We start from the raw sequence: 19,576 nt of genomic DNA on the forward strand, positions 1-19,576 counted from the left end.
ACACACCAAAGAAAGTAATACTGGTCACATACATCAGCACTGTGTTGTGTGGTCCGCTGAAGAGGAGGTACTGCTGGCCCACCACCACCAGAGGGCGCCCTGCTTGGAGTGCGGGCTCCAAGCACGAGAGGGCGCCAGACCTAGAAGAAGTGACAGCTGTCATTCATCCCCTGCACCAGCTGTCACTCGTTCATCATCATCACCACCATAAAAGCCGGACTGCAACTCCACCTCCTCACCGAGAAATCGACTACCAGTACCAAGGTAATTTCTCTGCTGACTAACACTGTGTGTGTAATAACTTGAACTTCTATTGCAGCCGTTTTCCTGGAGTGTTGCCTTATCTGGAGGATTGGCGTTTGGTGTGACAGCGACGGCTTCGCCTCACACCCCATCTCAGATAAGTGGTTGACCAGGAGCTGCACGAGTGTGTGTGATTTGGGGGTGGAGGTGCTCCCTCCCAACTGTGTTTGGACTGTGAATTACTGAGTGTGCGGACTCACACTCACACATCATATCTCTGCTTTCTGCCAGCAGTAGTGCGCTGCGGTGGTTTGAATCATATTTGTCTAATAGATTACAGTTTGTTCATGTAAATGGGGAATCTTCTTCACAGACTAAAGTTAATTATGGAGTTCCACAAGGTTCTGTGCTAGGACCAATTTTATTCACTTTATACATGCTTCCCTTAGGCAGTATTATTAGACGGTATTGCTTAAATTTTCATTGTTACGCAGATGATACCCAGCTTTATCTATCCATGAAGCCAGAGGACACACACCAATTAGCTAAACTGCAGGATTGTCTTACAGACATAAAGACATGGATGACCTCTAATTTCCTGCTTTTAAACTCAGATAAAACTGAAGTTATTGTACTTGGCCCCACAAATCTTAGAAGCATGGTGTCTAACCAGATCTTTACTCTGGATGGCATTTCCCTGACCTCTAGTAATACTGTGAGAAATCTTGGAGTCATTTTTGATCAGGATATGTCATTCAAAGCGCATATTAAACAAATATGTAGGACTGCCTTTTTGCATTTACGCAATATCTCTAAAATCAGAAAGGTCTTGTCTCAGAGTGATGCTGAAAAACTAATTCATGCATTTATTTCCTCTAGGCTGGACTATTGTAATTCTTTATTATCAGGTTGTCCTAAAAGTTCCCTAAAAAGCCTTCAGTTAATTCAAAATGCTGCAGCTAGAGTACTGACGGGGACTAGCAGGAGAGAGCATATCTCACCCGTGTTGGCCTCTCTTCATTGGCTTCCTGTTAATTCTAGAATAGAATTTAAAATTCTTCTTCTTACTTATAAGGTTTTGAATAATCAGGTCCCATCTTATCTTAGGGACCTCGTAGTACCATATCACCCTAATAGAGCGCTTCGCTCTCAGACTGCAGGCTTACTTGTAGTTCCTAGGGTTTGTAAGAGTAGAATGGGAGGCAGAGCCTTCAGCTTTCAGGCTCCTCTCCTGTGGAACCAGCTCCCAATTCAGATCAGGGAGACAGATACCCTCTCTACTTTTAAGATTAGGCTTAAAACTTTCCTTTTCGCTAAGGCTTATAGTTAGGGCTGGATCGGGTGACCCTGGACTATCCCTTGGTTATGCTGCTTTAGACGTAGACTGTGGGGGGGTTCCCATGATGCACTGTTTCTTTCTCTTTTTGCTCTGTATGCATCACTCCGCATTTAATCATTAGTGATCGATCTCTGCCCCCCTCCACAGCATGTCTTTTTCCTGGTTCTTTCCCTCAGCCCCAACCAGTCTCAGCAGAAGACTGCCCCTCCCTGAGCCTGGTTCTGCTGGAGGTTTCTTCCTGTTAAGAGGGAGTTTTTCCTTCCCACTGTTGCCAAGTGCTTGCTCACAGGGGGTCGTTTTGACCGTTGGGGTTTTTCATAATTATTGTATGGCCTTGCCTTACAATATAAAGCGCCTTGGGGCAACTGTTTGTTGTGATTTGGCGCTATATAAAAAAAAAGTTGAGTTGAGCAGTACCAGGGTCGACAGCCGAAGACAGAGGCCACCTGGGGACTCGGGACTTGGCGGCTCCGGTGTTCTTCAGACCGTTGGTGGTGGAGGCCGTGTGGGACGCGGCTTCTCTCTCGTCGGGGGTCTTCTATCTTCGAGCCTGCCCACACGTCACCTGGTGTTTATTGACTGTGAAGATTCCTGCACGTTTCGTTGTGTATTATCACAACATTAAATTGTTACCTTTTGGCTTACTCATTGTCCGTTCATTTGCGCCCCCTGTTGTGGGTCCGTGCTACGACACCTTCCCAACACACTGTGCTATCATGACAACTGACTTCATCAGTACCACCTATATCATTATGTTACTGAATATACAAGAAAAAAAAAACAGTTTTACTACTGTAAAATTCTGTTAAAACATTTTTGTTTCATAAAATGAAAACCTGAACTTCATACATCACTAACTAGATAATGTCAAATGTTTATTCAAAACCATTTTAAATCTGTAGGTACATGTTGCAGACATGTTTGTTCAGACAGAGTTTGTTCTACACACATCAGTTAAAGAAAGAAAACTGATTCATCTGTATTACCATATTTTCCAGACTATGCACAAGGCATTAGTTGCATTTGTTCAAAAATGTGTCATGAAGAGGACTAGTGGGGCTGTTAAGCATAAGAATTGTGCACAAAATGAAAGAAGCATGAAACTTTCAGGATTTGCTCTTGACATAAGCTTTGATTTAAGATGTGGAGGCATTCACAGTTTTACCCCTGGGGTCAGCTAGAGGTCATTGACCTGTAGAATATTAAATTTCTATGTATTAAATTAGAAATTGATATGTCTTAGGATCTAAATGTGATGGAAATATGAACAAAATGTGTATTTCCATGTTTCTGAGCATGGGAAATCCATTTCTGATGAGTCCAATTGCCACAAAGGTCAAACTGTCACTCTTAGGGGTAAAGGTCAACACTGCTTGAAAAGATCCCACATTTTAGTCAATCTAAATATATAATGTACAGCTTCTTTGTATTTTAGCAAACAATGCCATGTTATGCATCACCCAAACTTGGGATCTTCCTGCGCTTGGGACCCTAAAAATCTGTATTACTCTCTTTCTCCCTAAACTGTCTAACAGTAGAGGACAATTATCAGCAAATTCAGTAGTACAATTGTGAAGTTGAGTCATTTCATTTTTAAAAAACTTTTTTTTGGTTACTTTTTTATAAAAACCTTTTTCTTTTAAAAACTTATCTTTTAAATAACAGTACAGAGAATTAAGAGGAGAATAGTGCTGTTCAAACAGTGCTATGGAATAATTTTCCATAAAATAGCACATTAACATTTAAAAATCTTTTCCTTTTCGGTTTCTCATATTGCAAACTTTATTTTCTTTCTCGCAAGAGATAAATGGGTGATTCTTAGACTACAGACACTTATTATGTCCTTTGATCATATTGTATGAAAAACAGAAAAAAGGGGAAATTTCACACTTTTATAGTTATCTTTACAATGAAAGTGTGTTAAGAAATTCTAGTAGTCTATGATGACTTTTTCTCCTTTTTTCAGCATCATTATATGCAAATATTGCCGTTTTGTGCTTGTCCCACACCCAGACTTTTGATCTTCAATGATAAAAATTAATGGTAAAGTAACGTTTTTTATAATGTTTTAAAATATCAGTAAAATAATCAAAACATAATTGGGGTATTCAGTGTCATACAACTGTTGTGATTTGTTTAAACAAAATATAGTTGCCCCACACTATTGCCGTAATTTCCACCACAACACTGTAATGTCCCTTTAAACAGTTTGTATGAAAGATTGTTTGGGTAGTTTCTATGGAGATAAACAGTGACATCAGAGCACATGTATATAGCGCCAAATCACAACAAACAGTTGCCCCAAGGTGCTTTATATTGTAAGGCAATGGTGTGGTGGAAATTACATTTACAAGGCCAATAGTGCCCATAGTTAAAGAATCACCCAAATGCGGTGATGCATGTGGTGTGTCAGCATTATCAGCCTGTAGTCTTGCAGCACAATAAGTTTACTGCTTGATACACTAATCATGGCAAAACGCCATATGCTGGTAGATTTAACCAAATCTCCCACACTCAAACAACCCAAATCACAAACTAATTGGGAACTCTGTGCCCTCTGTCAGACACCAGTGAGGTATTGCAGTGTCCTGCAAGGTCTACCAAAAATCCTGCTGGTGCTGGTTATGTATCATTAGCTAATGATCTTGTGCAGTTTAAACAACTTGGTATCTTTCCAATTGGAATTGATCTTGACAGGCTAGATGAGGGCACAGGCTTTCAGGATACACTGTCTGCTAACACGGCAAAGTGGCATAAGTCTTGTCAGCTAAAAATGAACCAGAATGAAATCAACAGCCATAAAACAGCACCGCAGGATGATATGCAACCATGCACATCAATGTGTCGTTCTACTGATTTATGACAACGAGTGCAAGCTCAAAAGTCAATGAGGCAAGAAAGCATCTTTTCACCCAGAGGTCAAGATCAATGGAAAACATCCCCCCTACACAAGATGCTTTGAGACAACACATCAAAAGAACAATTTTTCATCCTCAACCACATCTGCCCAGTCCCTCAGACTGGGGATGGATTGACACAGATGTTGGTTGGCAGCAAATTTGGACAACCCTCCATGAGGCATCACAGGCTTGCTATGAACTTGTGCACTGTGGTTGCAAAAAGGGCTTCGTTAGGTACTGTAAATGTAAAAAGGCAGCATTAAAATGCACAGCACTGTGCATGTGTTCTGGTGACTGAAGTGACTAAAACATTGTTCATTAATTCTACTAGTTTGCCCTTATGACAGTTTGATGTGATGTAAGCGCACGTGTCTGACTTGGTAGCTGGGCTTGGTCCTGGAATGATTGAAGCGGAGATCATAGAGAATGGTGTCCGCTTCCACCCCCTATGGATATAAGAGTAGAGCCACTAGTGAAATGGAGGAGGAGGGGGAGGGATAGCTTACGGCGCCAGGGCACATGACGTGAGGATGAGCTGGCGGGTTTATATCTCCTGGAAGATGGGAGACGGGTGAGTTGATGGCTGTCAATCATCCTACGGGCTCCTCCCCAACTATGTTTAGAAAACAATATTTATGATGGCACATGTTGTGGACACAAAGTTGTAAACCCTTCTTATGAGTTCAAGTCTGCGCTGGTCATTTCTGTACAGCTTGAATTTGCTTTCCTATGTCTACCTTATTACTAATGTTTCTACAGGATGAATGAATTTTCTGCCATGTGCTGAGCACATGAATAGTTTAGTACTCCTATACTACTGATCAAAAGGCCTGATCAGTAGTATCAGTATCAGTAGTACTGATCATGGACCTTTGGCTTCCAAAATCAAATCAAATGTATTAATTTATATAGCGCCAATTCACGATGAAATTGTCTCAAGGCGCTTCACACAACATAATAAAAACAGAAAAAACTGAATTAAAAAATTTAAAAACAATAAAAAGACAAAACCATAAAAGAATATAAGAATAAAAACACATAACACTAATGATAAAAGAAGGAAAACAAATTAGTCTTTAAACGTGATTTAAAAGTCTCCACAGTATCCTTCCATGTGACGTACGTAAATGGTGTCACAGCACAGAAACCGTTAGCATCAAGATTATAATTCCATGTGGGCGTGTCAGTTGCATCCAATGCTTACTTTGAAGCTGACGTGAAAGCTTGGTGGAAACACTCAAGTGTCTCAACACAGAAGTGATTCAAACACTGCTGCGTACGCAAACGAGGGCCTTATTCTTGAAATGTGGTGCTACCGCTTCATGCATCAAGAGGCAAAATGAAGTTAACAGTGCATTATTTATAACACAAGTACCATGTTAGTGAGAAGAAACTAAACTTCAGTATACAGGAGCAGCTTGTCACTCTTGTAATATTGTGGCCACAGATGATAATGCAGTCTTGTGTCATATACAAGTCACTTTGCAGTATAAGTCACAGGACCTTCCAAACAAGTTAAAAAAAGATGTATTCTGGAAAATAAGCACTTACCTGCAGTTTGTTACCAAACAGTGAAAGTTCTGTGTTTATCTGCGCACTTAACCTGTGCAGGTCTCACTTCAACAGGCCATCCATCAATCTATTTTCAAACCTTTAACTGCACTTCATCATACGTGTGAAACCTATTTTGGAAGTGAAACATTTAGAAATAAATAAACAAAACATGTTGAGAATATTGTTTGGGTTTTTTTTTTTTGTTTTTTTTTTAGGAAAACTACCTTAGGCCACTTACCCTACAAAAATTGGGATTAATAATGGTAGCGTTGCTCCTATCATTATCCTGTCCAAAGGGAGGCAGAGCTTCACAGCAGCATCACATTTTCACAATAAAGCTCTTGATGCACCTTTTTGTACATTGTAGCTTTTCACATTTCACTTCCTACCGGCTCCACAACCTTGAGCAACCGAACTCTTTGCATAGGATCAGGCGATTCTCTTTTACAATGTAATCAGAGCATCTCAAGCTTAGTGGATCTGAAAATTGTCTACTAGTTGGCAGGTCTGATTTTCAATAAGTTGATATGTAATTTTCAGAAAGCATATTCATGCGTCTGAAGTAACCCCAATTTCTTCCTTCTTGGATAATATTTGCATCTGGATCAAAATCTCCCCACGGGGCTGTTGGCAAAATAAGCAATGTATCCACACAAAACCAGTAACCCGCTTCATACATGAGGGTGGCAGCTGGTGTGGCACGACAGTTTTGGCAACATGCAACAACAGTGCATGCTAGTCACATTAATGCACATTTACCAAAATAAATAAAATATACACAGGGTACAGAACAGCAACACAAACAAACAAAAACTCTCTTAAATATGCAGGATTTTTTTATTCTGTGCAGCTCAAGAATGAATTTTGTTTCTATATCCAAGTATCCATCCATTTTTTTCAGGCTGTGTACAGTGCCAGGAGACAAGTAGGCCCAGAAGTTCTTCTCTGCAGCCGTGTCCACCACCTCTGTATTTTTCTCTGTGTATGATCCAGCACCCAGAGGCTGCACAAGGCCAAGGAGAGACATCCACGTTTCACCTGAGTGCTGCAGGCAGATGGTTACTTTCAAGGAGTGGGGATGAACTGGTGTCTGCTTGAGTGGTTGCCATCTGGGACTTGGGTCGGTTTTATGGTGTGGTGGATGCAGCAACTTGACAACATTATTTTATTACATTTTCAGCCTTATGTCAAAAAGTTGAAAACTGACATACTAAATGAAGGGGAAAGGTGAGTTCACACTGTGAACATGTTAATTTTTTTCTCTTAAACTAAAGCAGCCACAGTCAGATGTGCACCCCACCTTCGTCCCATTTTTAAAATTTTTTCCCCAGATATAATTATAATGACAAAAATAAAAACTAATCTGTGGGTTGAAGTCATGATCAATTCATTCTGGACCACATTTTGATTTTTGCTCAGCAGACACTGGCTGTGTTTGAACAACTGGATTTCATCAGCGGCTTCGAGCCGGACTGCCAGACGAGAACCTTCACTTTGTCAGCACAGCGAGGCTCAGATGTCCTTCAGCTACACGGATCGGCAAAAACACACCCACTCAGGATCACACGGCATCTTCAAGTCCACGTAGTATTTGCGATTTGTCTTGTTAAACACACGACAGAGTAATATTTATTTTGACTCTTGCGAAGAACTATTTCGATTTTGCCAAGAGTGTGAGAAGCTGCAGATGATGAAAATTCAACCAAAGCCAACATCATACATCAGCGCACGTAATTACGCTAATTTTGCAGACCTGCTGGATGCGTTGAGTAAATCCTGACAACTGGAATGTCTGAGCTAAGTCAAGCTCATTACAAAACCAGAGATTACACTTTCCCTTCATTGTGTTTATCGCTTTTGGCTCATGGACTTTACATTTAACGGTACTGGACAATGATGACAGCCATGCTGGATGAGGATTTCTTGATTGATGCGTGGGAACGCAAGGTGGTTTTCCTCTCCAGCTGCTCGTGAGGGGAAACCTCAGTTCCCATTTTTAAATCAAATGCTTTTACTGCAGGAAGAGTAATTCTCTCCTACAAATGGAGCTGGTGAAAATTTGACAATCTGCAAGTCGGCTCTCAGCGATGTACTGGCTGCAAAGTCTCCACCTGCGTGAAAGAATGCGATTTGACTGCAAGAACGGGCAAGATTTCCTGTAAAAATATTTTCAAAGCAGGTAAACCGTAAAATTGCAGATGCTGGTGTCGAAAGCTTTGTCTGCAGATGGAATTTAGTATATATATTAAATCTGGAAAACAAGTCAGACACATAGCTGACGCCTGCATAAAACCGCCTGGTTTTTTCCCCTCTTTACTTCATTTTACCTTGTTTTCTCTACCACACAGGCGGATCTGCGTCTTCCTGAGTGCTTGTGTGTGACTGGAGCAGGATGGAAAACATATTGCTCCATCAATCAAGTTCCATTCTTCACAGCAACACACCTGATTCCAAGGTTGTCTGAGACAAAGCCTGCATTCGATGCAAATATTCAGCCAACTGGATCCACGGCTCGGGATTTATTCTGATAACGTAACCGCTTTCAAATAATGCTTCCCTCATCTTCATGTGACTGACACAGTGTTGACAGTATCTTAATACACAGTGCGCAGCGTGTGTTCAGTGCACAAACAAAGCCTCCTGCCTCCCCTGTGTCATGCCAATAGATCAAATAAAGAGGCACGGAGAACATGTCGCTTTTCATCAGCCTCGAAATGCTGTAATCCCCAATTTCTGTCTTTCAAGTCTGTGGTTCTGCGGACAGAAAGACCAAAGTGCAGAGAGCACTGACAAGCCTGCATTAGATGCCCAACTGAGATTACGAGCCATATAATATGTATGAAGAAGGTAGGATTTTCTTTAGACGTGTCCAAAATTTTAAGACACGCCAAAATAAAAAAAGAATCCAGGTATTTTAGTTTGGTTTTCAATTCTATTCTTATAAACATAAGTCACTTCAAGGTGCAATATACTGTAATAGCCAGGTTTAAACCATTAGCAAGCACACTGACCACAGGATGAAGCCTCAAGCAGACCAGACTCAGTGGGGTGAACATAAGTTTTGGCCAATCTAGCCAATAAAACAAAAGCCCAACAAATAGTTATCTGAACATAACAGTAAAAGAGATGTTGCAGCTAAACAATCACATACAGCCCAGTGTTCACAATGGCAGATGGTTGAAAATACAACCAGAAGGTGACAGTTGGAGAAGCAGGAAAATACCCAACCCAGATACATCCTCCCAGACAATATGAACCAGTGTCTTGCAAGAAAGTTCTTAAGTTCAAAAGTTCCAATCTAGACTGTGATACATCTCAATGCCAAACAGTCAGTCAGGCATGCCACAATGCGAGATGATCCACCATCTGTTCACATTTCCAAATTCCTTCAGTGTCAACACTCATCCACGCAACCACATAATAGAACAAGCACTTTGACTAGACTAGACACACTGGCAATTGTGATAGTCCCATCAACTTGTATCAAGCCTAATCGGTAAGACGCAATTTTGTTTTGAATAGTTTAAATAAATATTACCAATATTTTCATTTCCATTACTATGAGTCAAAAGTTTAAATTCGATGCAACGTTTTACAGTTCTGACTTCTTAAGATTTTGGTTAAAGATATCAAGACCTTCTCACAACTTAAAATACAGCAAATATCTTTTTGAAGAACTAAAACCTGACATTAGCTAAAATACAACAACACATTTGGAAATGGAGTTGATGCTTGTCAAAACTAAACAGGAGATGGCTTTACTTTTAGTTCATCCATCTTAAATCCTTGTTTTGTAGAGCAGGTGGTTCAGTGGAATAAGGAGCTGGCCAATGACAATGAAGACTTGGGTTTGATTCCCTTTATGCTACCTGCCTGTGTACATGGACAAGACACTTCGAGTGTGACTTACTACTGGTTTGTGTGTGTAAAAAGTTGCACAAACAACACAGCTCCAATAAAACCATGTGCACTCTGATTTAGTAATGGTGCGTACTGTAGATTATGTGTTTCCAATGCACAAATTAGAGCACATTGTACATTTAATACACTTGCATTGAAGAATATACCATTTGGGGTGTGTTCACACGAGTGCGTAATAGGCGAGGTTTGCACAGGCAACATGATTTATTAAGGCTAAGAGCAATTTTAGGGACTGATGCATGTTTGAACCCCTAACTTACCCAGTGCTGCACAATCAATGCAGACATACGTAAATTTGATTCAAAGTAATTTTCCCTGTGAACTGTTTGAGTATCCATTTTTTTATTTTCACTCAGTAATCTTCTTTAACTTCTTTAATCTTCTTTAAATACCATGATTAAACATTAATTTATAGTGGCCTGTTTTACCAAAAACATTCACTGCTTAAATAAAATTTAAGGGCCTCTTCACACATAACACGAAAGACGCAGAAACCGGAAGAAAATCCGAGAACCAAACAAAATGGAGTACCATGAAACATTCCTCCTGCTGTCGGGAGGCATGCACTGTCACACAGGCATGCACGACACACCAGTGATGGTTTTGTGCACGTGCACAGCTGGAACGTGTTGCACCACATCGTGCCGCTGTTGTGGGAAGAAATAAAAAAATAAAAACCAGCTGGAACATGCAGCACCACACCACGCCTCTGATGTAGACAAAAAGAAAAAAGGGGGAGGTGATGGTCTAGTGGTTTAGGCATTGGGCTTGAGACCAGAAGATCCTCAGTTCAAATGCCAGTCTGACTGGAAAATCAGTAAGGGCCCTTGGGCAAGGTCTTTAATCCCCTATTGCTCCCGGTGTGTAGTGAGCACTTTATATGGCAGCACCCTCACATCGGGGTGAATGTGAGGCATTATTTGCAAAGCGCTTTGAGCGTCTGATGCAGATGGAAAAGCGATATATAAATGCAGTCCATTTACCATTTATTTATTTAAGTCCTGTGTGAATCAGTCCAACACAGCATGGGAGTGTTGTCAGGACCACAGTCTATACTGTATCAACTTTAAAAAACATATCGATTTTTAACCTTAGCTCACGCAACCAAAACGTTTATGTCAGGGATGGGGGTCATCATTCCCTAAGACTAGATGGGGATTCTCCCAAAAAACAAGCACCACTCTTCACAAATTCAGTGAATCTGAAAATGTTCATATAAATGTTCACAATTTTTCCATTGTTTCCTTGAGGAATCCAGCAAGCATTTAATTTGGTTCATGACGGGTAGATTTCACTCATTTTTGTCAGATTACACAAATAAATAGTGTTATGTGTTGGGCATTACCAGGAGGGTGTATTTTCTTTTCTTAACTCATGAAACGTTTAAAAATGGACTTAATAGGGACCCTTAAAGCAGGATTCCATATAGTCCATATATGGAATATGAAAATTAATATGTATTGAACTTGTTTACCTAAAGTAATCACTGCATGTACAGTATTGCAATACAATGAATTGTAACCCCTGTATTGTGATATGTGTCATAGTCAATAACAGGCAAAATACTCATTTATACACGTCGCCTCAGTCCACCAAGATGTCAATGGCTACTGGCCGTGTCTCTGGAAGTAACCTGCATCAGACAGGCGTCCTGTCCAGGGGGAGTCACAGACTATCATCCGCTTCATGTTACAGAATCTGAGAATAAACACAAGGACCTATAGGACTCAGGAGTCTGGAAAGTTTGATGAGACCTCTGTCTTTTTTGAAGAACTACAAAAAAGTATGCAGTTTTCAACTGATGAAATTTGCACTGGGTATGTCTTCATGTATTTTGTTTAGTCAGAAGGAATTATATAAAACATGTTTATCACTGTGACAAATTAAAAAGAAAACAATGTAAGGTATATAAAATGTATGAGTACTCAATCTCACTATAAGTACGTGCGATACTGTTGCCAATTAATGCTGACTTGGTACTGCATTTCACTGTGAGTCAAGAAAGAATATAAAACGATATGTTGACCGTACAGCTGTGCAGCAAAATATATCACATTAATCATCACATTGTAAGCGCTGACAGCTAATGGTGCTTTTTGCATTTTAGTAGCCAAACTACAATTACATATATTTTAAATGATCATTCTGACAAACAGCCCTGTTCTTATGAAGTGTCAAGATGGAATGTCTAATATGTTAAGTAGAAACAGTTAACTGAAACCTACTACCCACACAATGCCATCAGCCACTACATGGATAACACCATCAGTGTTTATCATGCAGTGCATCATGGGAAGTTGAGGTGGTTTCTGTGATGTGTTGAGGACAGTTGACAGGCACCACAATAACAACATGACAGAAAACAAGAAGCAAAAAAAAAAAACAAAAAAAAAAAAACAATGTAGGTCAAACATCACTCATTTGTTTTAATTAAGGGAAAGTGAGGCATTTGGTTGCAACAATGAATTACATTCAGACAAGTAAACAGTAATGATGGCTTTTACGTAACCTAATCATGCACGCACGCTTTTAATATATAGATGATTTACTGCCCTCTGCTGGATAGGTGTGTGAGTCCAGAATGTAAAAATCAATGTCCATTGTTCAGTGTCGTTAGCCAATATCTGTTTTGTCAATACATAATTATCCCAAAATGGCACATGTCTGCTCTCTCCAGTTTTCCGGTGTTCAAAACCGCACACATGCACGCTTTTATTTTTTTTTACATCCACAAATACAGACGTGGTGGAAGACATCAAATGACCAATCCTTCTCTTTCATGGTAACAGCAACATGACACTCAATTAGACTGACTAAACCAATTAAACTACAAAAATCAATAACACTAACAACACTGTTAAACTAACATGAACCACAATAACATTTAAAACCCCAAATTCATGATTTCCCATGGTGCATTGCAACACAACATCCACTGTTCACCATTGTTAGCTAATATCACCAATTTCTCCAAAAATATTAGTCCTATCAACTTTCCATTTTTGCAGCATTCATCCTCGACCTAAAATATATATGCAAACCAAACGGCAAATGTCAGCTCTCCCCGGTTTCTCCATGATCAAAGCCATACACACGCATGCACGCACATACACATAGAGGCCACTTGTCTATTATAATGTAGATAAAAGGGTTGTGTTCTTCTTCAAAAAATTGTTGAGGTCTAAGGTTCTAAAAACATTCTGGACTCACACGCCATTCCAATTCTTTGTAGAAACTTTGCATAACTTATTACCACCTTTGAAAAATGTCAGCTACCTATTTTATAAACACTACCCAATCTAGAGCCTGTGGATCCCCATGGGCAACACACTAGTTTCCCTTTAACTGTGAGAAACAATTGAGACCCATGAGTAAAGGCCTGTTGAAACATTTTCACTCAAAGCCTCTTAATTAGAGAGATATGTGCTAATGAACTACAGTCGAATTAGCATAACCTCGCACATGAAAATGCTGTGGAATGCTCAGGTACCCTACAGAGTTGATTCTGGTATAAAACTGAAACTTTCAATCTCTGCCCAACCATTTCAAAACATTTTCTATCAGTGTCAATCAATCAAAAAAATTCATTAAATAAAAAAAAATCCTCGGCTATGAAAAATGCACCCTGTAAGATACACTGAATGAGTCGACAGATAAATGAGTCATCCCTTCCAGATCATTGACCTGACACCTCAAAAACGCTTTCATCTCGGAAGTGTCCAAAGAAAAAGGGCACATGAGGACGGAAACTGAATAAACATGGATAACTTTTATGTACGAGATGAATAGAAAAAACAAGTTTGTTATGATTATGTAACACCATACACCTGTCTACCACATGCTGGAAATGTCTGGCCTATTATCGAGAATAATCGCATAATCACAAGCATGACTGAAATTATGAGCAGTTGCGGCTGAAGTTACATGTACTTTGAAATAGGGGCAGGCAGTACACTGCTGTCATAGTGCACCATGATATGGATTGAGCAAATAATAACAGTACAGAACCCCCCGCCAGGTCCCGCCTTTTTGTAACGACACTAACAAAAAATAAACCAGATAAAATAAGGAAAAATAACACAAAGCAGGCATTAATTTGAAGGTCATTCATCATTTCAATCCAGCTCTCACCATCACTGTAGCGTCTGTGTGACCATTAATCCCCCCCCCCCCCCCCCGTTCTGGTGATGCAACATACCAGTTAAATATTTTTTTCTTATTGATGTAACTGGGTACAAAGTTATTTTCACATGAAGACTTAACGTCGTGGAAATTTTTAAACTGAGCCTGCTTAAACCTAATGATCATGACATTACACACAGCCGTGGACCTTTTAAATGCATGAAACTCTCTACAAATCTTTAATTCATTCACTTTTTCATCCAGATTTTAACTATAAAGGACACCCAGCACCCCCACCCCCACCCCCTCACCCCCCAACACCCTTAACTGGAGTAGGTGGATAGAGAAAATGAATGAAGGAAAGCAGCAGGTTAGAAGATGAAAATTATGAAAGGTTTAGTCAATTGGGATAATTATTAAAATTGTCATATCGTGCAAAACCACAATATAAAACCGTCACCATTTAAAAAGTGAAAACTTCCATGATATCAGTTTTAGGTGCTATAGCCCACCCCTACCTAGAAATAAACTCATTTGTCAGTTTCTTTCATTTCCAAAGCCTATGTTTTTTTGTGCACCAAGGCCAGTGCTGCTTGCATAAATTATGCTATTTAAATATGATCCGCCCCCAACCAAAAATAAATGAATGAATGAATGAATGAATAAATAAATAAACTAACTAACTATGTCCTCTAATCTACACCAAAATCTCCCTGTAAATTTGCTAATGTGTCCCAGAACAGTTTTGGAAGCTAAGGAGTAAGATACACACAGAGGACCTTTGACCTAAATACTAACCACAAAATAAAATGCTTGTAAGCCTGGATGCAATGCACCTACATTTTGGTGCTGTTATAATGAAACACTTTTCCATCTTTAGATGGAATCTTTTTCAAAATCATTTCTGTCAACATCAACCAGGAATGCTCCAAATTCCAACATTCAAAGATGAGCTGTCAAAAAATGTTTCCATTATTCCCAGTAAAGATACCTTATGATGGTACACAAACTTCCTTATACTTTGGTGGTACGCATCCTGACAGCTGGGATTCAAGGAGTAACTATGTATGGCGTTCCTATATTTCCACAGAAAATGGACCATGCATACATAGGTAGTACACAGCTTGTAATTTCAATTTATTTTCATTTATATAGCACCAAATCATAAAGTTGCCTCAAGGCACTTCACACAAGTAAGGTCTAACCTTACCAAGCCCAAGAGCAAGCACACAGGTGACAGTGGTAAGGGAAAAACTCCCTCTGATGATTTGAGGAAGAAACCTCAAGCAGACCAGACTCAAAGGGGTGACATTCTGCTTGGGCCATGCTACAGACACTATTTACAAAACAAGTCACAAAACAAATATACAGGAAATGTTGCTGGTGCACAGGACGGGAGGGTTGCAGACACAGACACCACTCCCACTTCTGGATGGAGCCGCACTTCAAACAGAGAGAAAAAACAGAATCAGGCATTGGAAAGACAACAAATACAGTATAATTTGTCAGCATTAAGCAACAAGAAAAACAGAAGAAATACTAAGGTGATTGCTTCTACCGTGCATTGCTCCATCCACCACACATACTGAACCACCTTGGATCCTGGATGGCAACTACTGGCTGCTCTGGGTAGAGTGCTGCCCCACCCCCAAACCAATAACCAAAGGTGTGATAAAACATGGTAAAAGGTCTGATTGCTGAATGCTGCTGCATGCAGAATTAGATTTCCAGTGTTTCAAATAAAAATGTTGTATTAAAAATGCTGAGCCATCAGTACTGACCTTTCCAAATTGCCTTAGAATGAAGGAAAAAGCCTATACAATTGTAACATTTTACAAAGGAGCATGTCTCAGGACACCCCTATGACCAAGTCCCCTCTTCATTGAAAGTTAGACTTGCCCTGGCAACCATCCATGCAGTCCACTCCTCACCAGCTGGAAAGTAACTATCAGGCAGGTGAAACATGGGCATTCCTTTGGCATTCTCCACCCACTGGGCACCAACAGTGGGGCACCATAGTGCTGCATCACAGCCAGAGTAACACACATGAACAAAACATCATAGCTGATATTCCTTCCTTCACAATGCAAGTGATATATTGCACCTGAGTCTTTCAAAGTAACTGTTCATTTGACACAAAGGGATTCCAGCGGCACCCAAGGGTCTGCCAAACAGACCTAGTAACAAAGACATCTAGTCACTGCCTTAGGCCACTGGTTAGTATCCAAAATATGTATGTATGAAATCCACTGGTGCAAGCAGTCCTGGTGACTTAAGAAGAATTCTTAAGTTCTTTCAGTCTGAATTTCAAATCCAATTCCCACAGAGGATTCTAGGTGCTGCAAGTACATACCAAGCAAATCCACAGTAGGATTGCAACTTCTGCCAGCACAAACACCTTACACACGCTGTACTCCGACAGTTGAAGAACATATTGATGGAAAAGTCACTTTTTTATGAGACACCCTGCTGTGACCCATGAAGTCCACGACCAAAACAGTTGCAGAGAAGTAACTCAAAAGGCTTCCGTTTTTAGACCGACTTGGCCTTCAATGGCGTAAACAAACATCAGTGCAGAGTTTTTTTTTATTCCACAATGCACCCAATTCCAACACAGAGCCTAATTTGAATACAGTGAATACACTTACTCGTTTTTCTCCACAGCCAACAGCAGCTCCTCACCTTCCACTTCGATCAGGAACTTCAGCGACACGGGATGACTCTGAAGAAACAGAGGAGCAGATGACCGAGATTAACGCTGGACTCCAGGCACACGGCCTTTTGTTGAGGAAAGATCTATAACAAAACTCTCAGCAAAGCCTTGAATTAATAATTAAAAAAAAGTGTAATTGGTACTGTGTTGTGGCAGTTAAAAAACAGTAATAATAATAATTATTATTATTATTATAAAACAATCAAATGGCTCTCAAGGTCCTTTATTCCACAAGTAAAAAAAAAACAAAAAACACATGAACTGAGGCACCCAGTGCCAAGAGGAAACACACAGCTACTGTTTTCAATTGATGAGAGCCTTCAGAAATCCTTCTAAAGCTACTTGGTATCTCAGAACAAGAGCTGAGAAGATTAGCTTTATGTTTTCATTCCATTTGACATTAATCCCACAGAAAGCCACAAGCCTCCCCCCACACCCCCCCTCCCCCGAGGTTCAACACAGAGAGGCTGTGCGTCTCTTTCCGACAGACGGCGAGTCATGCATCATTTCTGCAGTTCGTGCTGTGAAACAAAGCTTCGCGCGTGTCAACACGTTGCCTCTCGACTCCTGTGTGTCGCTCGCGCTCGGGCACAGAAACACTCATCCTCCTCCTCAAACTCTCCGTATCACCGGGCAACCGCAGACACACATTGTTCAATCTGGGTCAACCCTGGCAAAGAGCGCTGCTCTGAGTTAAGTCATCCGTCACCCTCTGTGGAGAAGAATGTTGAGTGGATCATAAGGGGATGTGGAAGCAGCACACTTAAGGACTGAGACAGCAGCATCGCTGCACGCGGCAGGTGGGACCAAACGTGCTGCTGCATTATCTGCACGCTTTTACCTCCCGAACAGTCTGTAACTTTTATGACACCATTCAAATATTCAATGGGAAAATTTCACAAAATACACTTCTGGTCCCATTATCAAAGCTGCAATGCAGTGTACTCAGATACACACTAAATACATCTTAATCATTTTGGTCATCATCCCCCCCCCCCAAAAGAAACCTTGTGGTACCTTAAGAGGTAAAGTAAGAAAATATGATTCACATATGAATTGAGTCAAAAATACAACTTGAAAACGTTAAAAGCCGTCTCCCCGGCTGCCATATAGGGTTTTTTTAAATAAATTCTGGGATATGACAGAACAAAGCACCAAGGATCAGAGTTTTCAAACACTTTATGAAAGTTTCATTGGCTCATACTGTGTTTCCTATTTTGTCCTGTCAGATGTCATGCAGCTTTTCATTTTGAAATTGACAGCAGCAAGCAAACAACATTTTCTGCATGGCTGCATGTGCTCTACACCTTAATTTTGGCATTTCAGAGAAAGCGGACAGCTGCCTGCGGACAGATCTCCCCACGTCTGTTGATGCAAACAGTAAAATGAAAGATGCTGAGCTACAATTGTCAGCAATTACTACTTGCAGCAGAATTGCCATGACTTTAAATATGAACAACTATTGCATTTTTTTTTTAATCACATGTGACAGAAGTGCCAGTGTTGTTCACCTGGGACTTCTGCTGGCTGAATGGTTTCCAGTCTTGTCCAACCAGCTGCAGAGGTACTGTAGTACCATAGTGCTTCTGTTTTGCTGTTGGTCTGTGTTGAAGAGTTGTTCCTGTAAAAGAAAAATAAATACCATGGTAAAATACACAAAATTTAAATGTAAGACCATTCACTGTCTAGTACAGTTTCATCCACAAATAGCAACAACTTGTCACTGACCGTGGTGTTGCATGGAGAAGCTGAAGGTATCGTTCCTACTACTACTACTACTACTACTACTACCTGTGATTCACAGAGGATGGGTTTTGAGCCATACAAGTAGTTCTTCCCAGGCTTTTGCATGTTATTTTGTATATTATTAAAAGTAATCCTAACAGTGGTGGCATACCTCAGACAGCCAAAAGGTACCAAAGTCCTCCTTACAGCAAAGAAATGTGCAATAAAATTTCTAACTTTTCAAACTTCACCAGCTGCCTCAGTCTGGTGCATTGATTAACCACGTGTGCAGAGATGTTAGTAGAAGATGCAAGTCCTATATAGGCCCGAGGCCCATTGGTGCTGGTGCTTATGCCGGGGACAGGCCCAAAGTTCAACATGGATTACTTGCCCAGCTAAGGACGATACTCAGTTACAGCTGGGTGGAATGGGACAATGCAGATGGAGTGCCTTGTCCAAGGACACAGAAAGGTGGAATGACCTGGAATTGAACCTTGGAGCCCAACCCTGTGTTTAAGCTAAACTAATTTAAAATGTCCAATGTACAAATAAAATATACAAATACAGTAAAACTCGCCTAAATCATCATTGTATAAACGGGATATTTTCACTCACCAGACAAAAGCAAAAGTCCCAATGCTTCTGAATGGTTTTTCATATAATAAACGCCGTATATAACCGATTTTGTATAACAAATTTTTGCTCACATCGGACAAAACTAACTGTCCGATCATAATGCATTTTCATTAAAAACTCCTCACATATACCGGAGAGAGGAGTGTAGATGTGCCCAGTAACAGAGGTACAAAATGAGGGTCAGCACTGACACTCACTGATTCAAGGACAGTGGGTCCTCGAATATTTCCATGATTAAAAGACCGGCCGTTTACTTTTACAAACCGTGCTCAGACAAGGGACCTAAATGAGGCAGGGCGTAATTCAAGGCCAGTGATTATTAACAAAATGCTGCTTGTTGCCTGTGCTGTAATATGGTGTTAAGTTTCACAAATATCCTTGAGTGTGGCAGACCAAAGACAACTGCTTTAGATCAGACCACTT

The 19,576-nt window shown here is 40.3% G+C and overlaps 1 protein-coding gene across 1 annotated transcript in view; it reads right to left on the reverse strand.

Annotated features, from left to right (window-relative positions):
* LOC117531405 (disintegrin and metalloproteinase domain-containing protein 12-like) overlaps positions 1–19,576 on the reverse strand; it is a 258,211-nt gene that overhangs the window by 199,110 nt on the left and 39,525 nt on the right. Inside the window, exons 2-3 of the mRNA XM_034194499.1 lie at positions 18,304–18,413; positions 16,728–16,801 (exon numbers count right to left, since the gene is read on the reverse strand). Coding sequence (XP_034050390.1) covers positions 16,728–16,801; positions 18,304–18,413 — 184 coding nt within the window. The remainder of the gene's footprint in view (positions 1–16,727; positions 16,802–18,303; positions 18,414–19,576) is intronic.

Source organism: Thalassophryne amazonica, chromosome 18 (genome assembly GCF_902500255.1).
Source record: "Thalassophryne amazonica chromosome 18, fThaAma1.1, whole genome shotgun sequence".
In the NCBI taxonomy this organism is placed as follows: Eukaryota; Metazoa; Chordata; class Actinopteri; order Batrachoidiformes; family Batrachoididae; genus Thalassophryne; species Thalassophryne amazonica.